At 37.9% G+C, this 11094-nt stretch overlaps 1 protein-coding gene across 1 annotated transcript; it reads left to right on the top strand.

The window, feature by feature from the left end:
• The first annotated feature begins 9010 nt into the window (after positions 1 to 9010).
• LOC149948158 (uncharacterized) lies at positions 9011 to 10811 on the top strand. The gene is made up of 2 exons (XM_090171028.1): positions 9011 to 9703; positions 10743 to 10811. Exons 1-2 carry the CDS (start codon positions 9011 to 9013, stop codon positions 10809 to 10811), a joined length of 762 nt encoding a protein of 253 aa, XP_090027154.1.
• The last annotated feature ends 283 nt before the right edge of the window (positions 10812 to 11094 follow it).

The raw sequence follows: 11094 nt of genomic DNA, 5'->3' as shown, positions 1-11094 counted from the left end.
ACGCGATTTGACTTCGAAGTCAAAATTGAAAAATTTAATTTAGTTTAGTGTATTCTGAGAACTAGCAAAGCTTTGCCGAGAACCGCATTCTGGTGTAGATTATTAAACGAAATACAATTTTTAATGCTTATTTTAAATTTCAATTAAATTAAAGTGGGCAAAAAGTGGTAACCCATTATTTTTAAACTCGTCAGTGGCGACGCCATTTATACGTGTACTATTGGCGCCAACATTCTGATGGAAGGTGTCAGGGTTTTTGTGGAATTTTATGAAAGGGACGAGGATATTAGGATAAGGATTAAAGCGCTGATAGCTAAAATACGTGACTAACCCAATTGATTTACAAACAGGGACGTACCTTTTGGGGGGGGGGGACAGGGGGGAGGCTCCCCCCCCCCCAAAGTTTTGTAGAGTTGGCAAATCGAGGTGGACTTGGCAAAATGAAAATTATGAAACATGTTAGTTAATTAAAAAAACTCCTAAATCGATAGTAAACAAATCATTTAGAATTTCCCAGCAATTTACTTCCCTAAAGTCATTAATTATGTTTGAGATTTCTATGTAGTTGCTTCTCCTTATGTATAACTTTCAAGACCTGATTTCTACGCAGCTAGTGTGTCGGAACTTTAGTTCAGCCTTGTGGTAAAACCTTCTTAAATAGTAATTTTTCCTACAGCATCTTATAAAATGGAAAGGCAGATAGACGCGTGATAGTTAATATCGGTTGTTCGTTATTATTTCAGTGTTCATTTTCTACGTTAAATTTGGCAATCTGTATAAAATTTATAAAAATAGTTTTAATTTCTATAGGAGATGTTACAGGTTTTTTAGGGAAAATTAGGTAAGTCGTGAATATTATAGTGATATTCTTTAGGAAAGTGAAAATTTCACAAGCCAATATTCCTAAAGTTGCGTTGGATAAAGATAACGTGTGATCATATGGTGTGATACAGTGTCGGTTGTTCTTACGTTAATATTTCAGTACTAAGTGTTTGAATTGTTTATGTTATATTTCGGTATGAATAATTCCAGTTATTCAAAGCAGTTCAGTTAAACAACAACTAGTATTCGTCAAGATGAAATGTATCTATTTTTTACTACAGCGGGTTACACGACGAGAAAATAGTAAGCGGGTTTGATGGGATTTTTAAATTGCTGTAACATCGTTCAATCTCTGTTTTCTTCTTCGTGTATCTCCTTTATATATAAAGAGAGTACGCAAATGCTTCACTCAATATAACTTCAATTAATTCAATTGTATAGTATATAGTTCCCGCCGCTAACAGCGGATGGCGCCACCGATTATAATTTTAATGAAACATTTAAATTGAAATCTACCGTAACAATCCAAACTTAGACGACTTGACAAACTTTGGTTTTTACTTGGCAAATTTCACTTACCTCCCCCCCCCCCAAACGTACTCTCTTCGGTACGCCCCTGTTTCCAAACCAAATGTTCGATTGAGCCATGGGCCAAATAATGATTTATCATTATTTGGCCCATGATTGAGCCTTGTCAGAATAAAGTTGGTGGATGTACATGATGTATATATTATCTCGATAAGAATGGTGTTTTTAATCTATCTATCTATATTAGAAGGAGCTCTTGGTACGTTGGTCGTCGTATGTCCGAGCTTTCTGGAATGTTTGCTTAGTCTGTTATGAAGCCAAAGGCGGGGCGGCGAGGAAAAAGCGACCCGCGAAACAGAGGGAAAACTAGACTTCCTTTCGCTTCGTTACTGAGGTGGTTCGACTATCTATTTTCTCAAAATCTGTCGCCCCTGAGAGTTGGCCGTGTTTGTCCCAACACGCAATACACCCGAAATTATCTCTCTTTCCACCGCAAATTTCGGAAGTGGGGGGGGGATTGTATGGGGTAGTTTCAGAAGGCCTGTGAGTTTCGGAAACGGGGAGGAGTATGGCACGCCAAACCGGACAAAATTCGTTTCATTGGTTGCTGCCGTACGTTTTTAGACTCTTCCGTACTTTTATTTTGGGTCTCCCCTACGTTTTTCGACTCTTCCGTATATTTTTTGGTTCTCCCGTACGGTTTTCGTCTCTTCCGTACTTTTTTTGGTTATCCCGTACGGTTTTCGTCTCTTCCGTACTTAGAAAGCGTTTGCTATCCTACTTTGAAATCGGTTGTTACGGTACTTTAAAAAACGACTGTTACGGTACTTTGAAATTGGATATTACGGTACTTTCAAAATGGGTTGTTATGGTACTTTGTTTTATTCGCAACCGAACGCATTTTCGACTTTTTAAACTAAAGTACTTGGAATGTTAACGCCTTAGGGGCTGTTCATAAATTACGTAACCCAGAAAAGGTACTTTTTCGAACCTCCCTCACCCTCTCCCTTGGTCAGTTTTGAGCCCCCTATACCACCTAACAAATACCCCCCCCCCCCTCCAATATAATAAAACCATTATCCTTCGAAGTATTGAATTTATTTCAAAATTAAGTGTATTCTTTGGCCTCTAGAAAGGTAATTACACTATTATAAATGATAAAACAAGTACTAAATTGCGACTGTAAGCTAAATTCATTGATAATTTAAATTCCTATGTAAAATTATGATGTGTGATGTAACATTTCGATGAACCCTCCCCCACGTCACATTTAGTGACATTCAAACAACCCCCCCCCCCCATACCAGTGGCGTAATTAAGGACTCGCAGACCCTACGACGGCGGGGGGGTCCAAGGCATTTACACAAAATAAGGGGCCCTTTCGTTTTAAGTATTGATTTCTTAATTTATTGAAATTTTTAAATAATTAAAAAGATTATGGTTTGACTATTGGTTATAATGTAGAAATCTGGCACATATCCCCAATATTTTCACATAACTTGAAAAAATGTAGTAAATAAAAAGTGTTTTTTTTATAGAGTCGGATTCACAAATGACTTGCAGGGAAACAAACATTTAAAGCATGCCATGTTGGCTCGGCTTTAAAGCTATTCCTTTGTATTAGATGTCGCCAATGTTAACTATTTATGTTTAGAAATATTGTAGAATACTATATTAAGTCACAGATTCGTTAAATAAAAACTCTAAAGTTAAAATCTGAACAATCTCAACATTCAAACAAACAACCGAATATTATTTGCGCGATTTCTAGCTAATAAAAAAAATGTGTTTCTGACTGGTATCGCCTTCTAGTAACACTTGGCGTTTTTATTAAATCGGCCAAATATGGCCGGTAACCCTGTTAAAGAATCTTCTCCCACTTCAAATGCGTATCGGTCTAGTGCGAAGTCTATCGTCGTCTTAATATACAAATTTTGGATCAAATAGAAAATGCTACGGTCTACACCGTCTATATCACGAGTAGACATGTTTTGCATATTTTTTTTAATTTTTAGGGTAATGCTGGGTTCTTGATGATAAAATGCGTTTTATCATTACAGAAAATGTGAAAAACAAAAGTTTTTAAGATTTACCATATTTTCAGCATGACAAAAATTGAAAGTGGGGACTTTCAGAATCTTGGCGCCCTAGGGCAGTGCCCTTTTGGGAAAGACGATAGACTTCGCACTAAACCGATACGCATTTGAAGTGGGAGAAGATTCTTTAACAGGGCTACCGGCCATATTTGGCCGATTTAATAAAAACGCCAAGTGTTACTAGAAGGCGATACCAGTCAGAAACTCATTTTATTTTATTAGCTAGAAATCGCGCAAATAATATTCGGTTGTTTGTTTGAATGTTGAGATTGTTCAGATTTTAACTTTAGAGTTTTTATTTAACGAATCTGTGACTTAATATAGTATTCTACAATATTTCTTAACATAAAAAGTTAACATTGGCGACATCTACTACAAAGGAATAGCTTTAAAGCCGAGCCAACATGGCATGCTTTAAATATTTGTTTCCCTGCAAGTCACTTTTTATTTACTACATTTTTTCAAGTTATGTGAAAATATTGGGGATATGTGCCAGATTTCTACATTATAACCAATAGTCAAACCATAATCTTTTTAATTATTTAAAAATTTCAATAAATTAAGAAATCAATACTTAAAACGAAAGGGCCCCATATTTTGTGTAAATGCCTTGGACCCCCCGCCGTCGTGGGGTCTGCGAGTCCTTAATTACGCCACTGGTATGGGGGGGGGGGGTGTTTGAATGTCACTAAATGTGACGTGGGGGAGGGTTCATCGAAATGTTACATCACACATCATAATTTTACATAGGAATTTAAATTATCAATGAATTTAGCTTACAGTCGCAATTTAGTACTTGTTTTATCATTTATAATAGTGTAATTACCTTTCTAGAGGCCAAAGAATACACTTAATTTTGAAATAAATTCAATACTTCGAAGGATAATGGTTTTATTATATTGGAGGGGGGGGGGGTATTTGTCAGGTGGTATAGGGGGCTCAAAACTGACCAAGGGAGAGGGTGAGGGAGGTTCGAAAAAGTACCATTTCTGGGTTACGTAATTTATGAACAGCCCCTAAGGCGTTAACATTCCAAGTACTTTAGTTTAAAAAGTCGAAAATGCGTTCGGTTGCGAATAAAACAAAGTACCATAACAACCCATTTTGAAAGTACCGTAATATCCAATTTCAAAGTACCGTAACAGTCGTTTTTTAAAGTACCGTAACAACCGATTTCAAAGTAGGATAGCAAACGCTTTCTAAGTACGGAAGAGACGAAAACCGTACGGGATAACCAAAAAAAGTACGGAAGAGACGAAAACCGTACGGGAGAACCAAAAAATATACGGAAGAGTCGAAAAACGTAGGGGAGACCCAAAATAAAAGTACGGAAGAGTCTAAAAACGTACGGCAGCAACCAATGAAACGAATTTTGTCCGGTTTGGCGTGCCATAGAGGAGTTGGGGGTTTCGGGGACGTTCCGATTTGAACGCCCCGTGGCTCTCTCGGCGTACGTTAGTCCCGTGGCCTTTATGCATCAGCCATTGGATACAGGGGGTTTAATGGGTACAGGGGGTTTTGGTACGACTGCGAGTCTGAGTTATTTTTGCGTGGAAAAGGGTACCACGGAAATTCTTGCATTGGAAAGGGGGAGGGGAGTACTACGGAAATTCTCGCATTGAGAAAAGGGGGAGAGGGTACCACGGTAATTATCACATGAGAAAAGCGGGGAGGGGGTACCACGGTAATTATCACATGGGCAAAAGGGGGAGGGGGGCGTACTGGGGTGGAGTACCTGGAAACACACAACTAGCTGAGGGCCCGCCTGTAAGGCGGGCTTCTCGGCTAGTTTATTTATAAAATCCAAAATCAATACTTTTTTAAATGCCTAATAGACCCATAACAAAAGACGAGGCTTAAGTGAGACCTGTGGACGGAACATCCTGTTTGAGACGTTTTGAACCACGTGACCGCCATTGAAATATACAGGCGGAAGTAAGGAAACGGATGTTCCGTCCAAATGCTGAGTTGCCAGGTAAAAATGTTAATTTTCGGCCCCCCCAACTTTCATCATGGGTCTATTTGAGTAGTTAATTTTATAAATAACTTGTGGTCTTAGCCAACTTCTTAAAGTGTTGATCTCTACATCACGAGATATAATATTCTTCACACGGGTGAAAGAATAAAATCGACGTCTCACGATTCTAGCTCGCGGCGCTCGCGCCCGTAGACTTGATAAAGATAGACAGTGACGTAGGTGGCAACATTTTCAAGCTAGATTCCCCCCCCCCCTCCTTTTATAAAATCAACTATTTAATTCACAAATTGTAATATGATCAAAGGTAATAAATCCTAGTAAGTTCTAAAAAACCAATATCAAATTCAAAAAAGACTTTGCATTTGTTGAAAGCTTATGGGAAACAATATTGATTACAAATAGAACCAACTTGAGATTTTATGCATACAAATTTATTTTAAATAAGTTTTAATTATGACTTATTAAAACTTTTTTCCTACGTAAACGTTTTTTAATTTAATCGCTAAGTTTTAAATTCTGTTTATTAAACATTAATTAACTTCAGTGAAATTTGTAAACTTTTATTTATTATTTAAATTTATAATGGCTTCCAACACATTAAAATTTCGTGAGTGACTGATTTTTCTCGATTGGAACTAGACCTATTGAATCGGGGTGTTTTACCGGAGAATCTCAATCTAACGTCTTACGCGCTGCAAAGATAGGTTGGCAGTTTAAGCGTAAAAGTAAGCATTATCTCTTCTGCCGTAAGCACTAAACAAAACTCTGAACATAATCCTTTGCAACCGCGAAATCCGAGTAAAGGGTCGACAGTCGCTACAATAGAGGACTACGAGGGGGAAGTAAAAATAATGTTTGAATCCTGTTTTTGTCCAAGAGAGGGGGAACTTTAGGACTAAAATATATGTAAAGAAGAGCAACGGGTCAGCCCGAAGCGATATACGGCTACGTCGTATAACCTTCCTCATGCCTTTTCACCCCTTACCAGGTGACCCACGGCAAAACCTCATCCCATAGAGTTTCTATAGGAGGAAAACGTTTTTCACTATCATTCTATCTGGTTATATTAAATGCGACTAAAAGTTGAAAATATTATAATAATAAAACAAAAGTATTATTTTATTATTAAGTTAATATATTTTTATAAATACGAATCAAAGGAAGAATTAAAGAATTCTGTGTATTTTTTCGTCATTTTATAAATTTAAATATAATTTTTTTGTAGATGGCGTAGTAAGATTGGAACGCCCGCGAAAGGTGTAACGGTCAGCGCCATCTGTTGATTTTCATTGGTACTAATAGTCTAAAATGCTTCCCCGATGTGGATGAGTTGAAAACAACTCAATTACAAGATCATCTTGCAGCTATTGAAACAAACCTACTGAAAATCGACGAAAGCGTCGAGGACGAAACAGCATTGGACGATCTCGGGGATACCATGGCGGATCAAATCAATTTTCATAAAAATATTACCGACGCAAAAGCGAAGGTTACAATCTACGTTAAGGACCAAGAAAGACAGGCGAGAGGTGGTGGAAATAACAGATCGGAACGGGCGGTTAAATTACCGAAGCTTTCAATGGAAAAATTTTATGGAACACCCTCGAAGTGGCAAGATTTTTGGAATAGCTACGATTAGGGATGTTAATTTTTCGGAAAAATAAAATGCGGAAAATTTTCCAGAAAAGTTTCCGGAAAACTTTCCGAATTGCGGAAAATTTTCCGCAAATCGGAAAAATAAAAATTGGAAACATAAATTACCTTTTAAGGGTTTTTAATGTTTTTAACTTTTTATCGATATAAAATGTCGAATATCAGTAAACATACTACAAAACATTAATAGCGTTACATTGTTAATCAGTTTAAACTAGTCTAGAGGTTTAGTTTTACTTTCAGATTCGAAAAAATGAGGCGAAAATACCGCTTTATTTCAATTTGCAAACACTATATTAGACTAATCATGGAATGAAAACTTTTTTTAATATTTTTCGGAAAAATACGGAAAATTTTCCGAAAAAAAGGCCTCGGTCATTTTCCGGAAAATTTTCCGACTTACAACACTAGTTACGATACCGCGATCCACAGTACGGAAATGAAAACAGGCGACAAGTATACGTACCTTCACTCGTATTTGGAAGGCCAAGCTCTTACCGCAATTTCGGGTCTGGCTCGTACAAACGAGAATTATGTGAGCGCAATAGATATTCTCAAGAAACGATTCGGAGATAAAAAAGAAATTATTCGTGATCACATGGAAATACTCAGCAAATTGGAACCAGTAAGGAGAGCCACTGACATAGCAGGTCTGAGACAATTTTATGATACGTTAGAGGTACAAACAAGAAGTTTAGAAGCCTTAGGAGTTGGGCAGGATAGTTACGGAACACTTCTCTGTCCATTAATGTTGAGATTGATTCCCCCCGAAATTAGATTAGAATTTAATAGAAAATGGGAGGACGAGGAAGAAAACTGGGAGATTGCTGACATGATGAAATTCTTGGGAAGGGAGATAAAATGTCGGGAAAAAGCAGCCGCTTATAGTAACCCTACGGTTGGGCAAAAGGATCAGGCCCGTACACAGCCGCCAAAACTCGGGGGCACTCAAATTCTTTTTGGGGGTGCCAATGCCTTTAGTCATTTTTATCTCCCCACCTATGAAATTAGTAAATTGGGGATGCTCAAGTACTCATTTGGGGGTGCTGAGCATCCCCTGGCGCCCCCCCATGTACGGGCCTGAAAAGGATTCGTCAAAGTACGATAAAGGAAAGGACAGAGAATATAGGAATAATAGAGAAACGGTACCGACGGCTGCGGCTCTCGCTTCATTTACGAAAAATAGGAAATTTTGCATATTTTGTGGGCGAAATAATCATAATTCGGAAGAATGTCGAAAAAATACTGTGGCGGATAGGCGAACGATAGTTCGAAGAAAAGGCATATGCTTTATTTGTTTGGGAAAGTCTCATATAGCGAGAGATTGTTATAAAAAAGATTGGGTTAGTAGGGGGTGCGGAGGATCGCATCACGTGGCACTTTGTGAGAAAAAAGATCCTATAGAGAGCTTCAAAGAGAAAAGTGAAACCAAAGTCGACGAAGAAGTCGAAGGGGGGGAGTAAAAATGATTCCCAAGTAGAGACGGCTAATTGTTTATCTTCTACCTCGAGTGAGGGTAAAAATAGAGGGGGGCAAGAACAAATATTTTTGCAAACGGCAGGGGTTTTACTGTCTAAATTTGAAGGGAACCAGGTTCAGCACAGTCTGTACGCTAGATGCTTACTCGATAATGGAAGCCACCGCTCATATATAAGGGAGGATATTTCGGTTAAATTAGGCCTACCGATAGTAGGAAGGGAAACTTTGACTCTACATAATTTTGGAATGAAAGAGGGTCAACTCGTGACAACGAACTGGGTTAAGGTGGTAGTGAAGAATATTAGGAACCCGAGTAAATAAATAACGTTAGAGGCTTTGGTAAGGCCAGAAATTTGTAGCGCATTTATATCGTTACCGGGAAGAGAGGTTAAATCGAAATTAGAAAAACAGGGAATAGATTTAGCTGACCAAGGTTGGGAAATGGGTCTAGAAAATGAAAAAATTGGGACTCCTAATTGGCAGCGATTATTATTGGACTATAGTCATTGAGCGTGAAACCAAAAGGTTAAGCCCAGCTTTGTTAGCCATGAGAACGCTGTTTGGGTGGACTTTGCAAGGGAATTCTTCCACTTTAATTCTATCAACAGCCGTTCAGGAGACAATTTCGATGACTATGGCCACGGTAGAAAATGAACTCTCCTCGAATATCAGAGCTTTTTGGGAATTAGAAACTCTAGGGGTGAAAGAGCGAGAAATGGTACCCGATAAGGGTGATGTAGAGGTTTTAAAAGAATTTGAGGAAACTATAAAAGTTGTCGATGGCCGTTATCAGGTGACTCTCCCCTGGAAATCAAACATTGAAATGCTGGGTGACAATTGCGGAATTGCCAAAAAACGAACTGAACAGTTGTTTAAACGGTTCGAAAGAAATACAATATTGCACAAACAATATCGAGAAGTAATTCAAGAGCAAATAGACCAAGGAGTCGTCGAACGCGTACCGAATGATGTCATCTCTCAAAACGTGACGAGTTATTTACCACACAAAGAGGTAATTCGGAAGGACGTAGAAACTACACGCGTTAGAGTAGTTTTTGACCCGTCGTCACACGCATTTGGGAAACTATCTGTAAATGATTGCCTTAATCCTGGACCTAATATGAATCAGGATTTATTGAACCTCTTGGTTAGACTATTGCTATGGACGGATTGTCGTTAAGTGTTGTATGTTTGTTTGTTTGGTGTCGGCGTCGTGGAAAAGCGACGACACGGTAGATGGAGCTGCGAAAAATAATTTATTAATATATTAATATAATTTATATTAACGCCGGCGCCGGGACTCGAACACAGATGGCCGCTGGCCGCGTAAACTCGATAACCGACGCATAGAAATAGAAATTAGACTAGAAGCACTGCTCTTTCCGCCAATCCCAAGGGAAACAGGTGAGCTAGAAGGCTGACATTAGGGTGGAATCGCGATATACGCGCCATCTGACAAACGCATTAAACATTGTCGCCATGGCTACGACGCGAATTTCAAAGAGGGAAAAAAAGACGATCCACTGCGCATCACGTCGTGCGCAGCGGCGGTCTTTCGTGTTTAAATTTTTGCGTCTAAAAGCATATCCGCATAAATGGTTAAAAACTGCGCTTTTTCACATTGTAAAGAGAGATCTGGGAAAGAAATAAAATTATAATTTCATAAGTATGTAATATTATAGTAAATATTTTACAATAATCTCGGAATAAGAGATTTTTTTTTACACTAAGATTTCCTCTGAGAAATGCTGAATTACTAGGAAAATTGGACTCCATCTTCAATTACTTCATAGGACTTTGTGTGTAGTAAACATTTTCTGCCGAATGAAATTGACTTTCAAAATGGAAGGCACCATTTGAAAGTAAATGATGTACCTACACAAGTAAAAATTAACCTATGTATTCTGAAATAAAAAACTAACTGAAATATGAATAATTTCTTTATTAAAACAAGAATTTGAAAGAGCTCCCAAAAATATCTATTATTATTTAGTTTCCTTATTTATCAGAGGTTATTTCAGAAAACTTGCGGAAAAAGTGAACTACCGGAAACCACTCAATTTGACTAATACTGATGATAGTTTAAAAGACACTGAAACCAAGATTTTGGAATCTCATGTAGGAATATTTTAAACCACACAAATAATTAAAATTTAGTTAAACTGTGATGATTTGTGGTATTTCAGACTTACAATGATTGCGCGAAGTTAACGTGTGACTTAAACGGTGACACCGTAGATATTGTAGATTCTTGAGATTTTTATGATTTTAATAAAGCTGTTTAAATAACTTAATGTCAGATAAATAAAAAAGTTTTTAATACGTTGCCTACGATCTGTTTTATGTTATTCCACGTGACCAAATTTACTTATTTAGTTTAAATTGTTTCTATGAGATGGCGCGATTATCGCGACTCCACTCTGATGGCAGCCTTCTAGCTGGTACGTCCCCGCCCAATCCAATCGTGCTTCTAGTCTAATTTCTATTTCTATGAACCGACGCCTCTACCAATCAAGCCAGGCCGCTCTGTTCAAATTT

Source organism: Leiobunum rupestre, chromosome 4 (assembly GCF_980474605.1).
Source record: "Leiobunum rupestre chromosome 4, qqLeiRupe1.1.hap1, whole genome shotgun sequence".
Classification (NCBI taxonomy): Eukaryota; Metazoa; Arthropoda; class Arachnida; order Opiliones; family Sclerosomatidae; genus Leiobunum; species Leiobunum rupestre.
This window is presented reverse-complemented; position numbering and strand designations above follow the sequence as displayed.

What these genes read in the sequence shown, in the direction of transcription:
- LOC149948158 (XM_090171028.1), top strand. Translation starts at nt 9,011, where the DNA reads ATGAAAAAATTGGGACTCCTAATTGGCAGCGATTATTATTGGACTATA. An exon ending in AGGATTTATTGAACCTCTTG is followed by an intron (nt 9,704 to 10,742) that starts GTTAGACTATTG and finishes GTGGTATTTCAG; the next exon opens with ACTTACAATGATTGCGCGAA.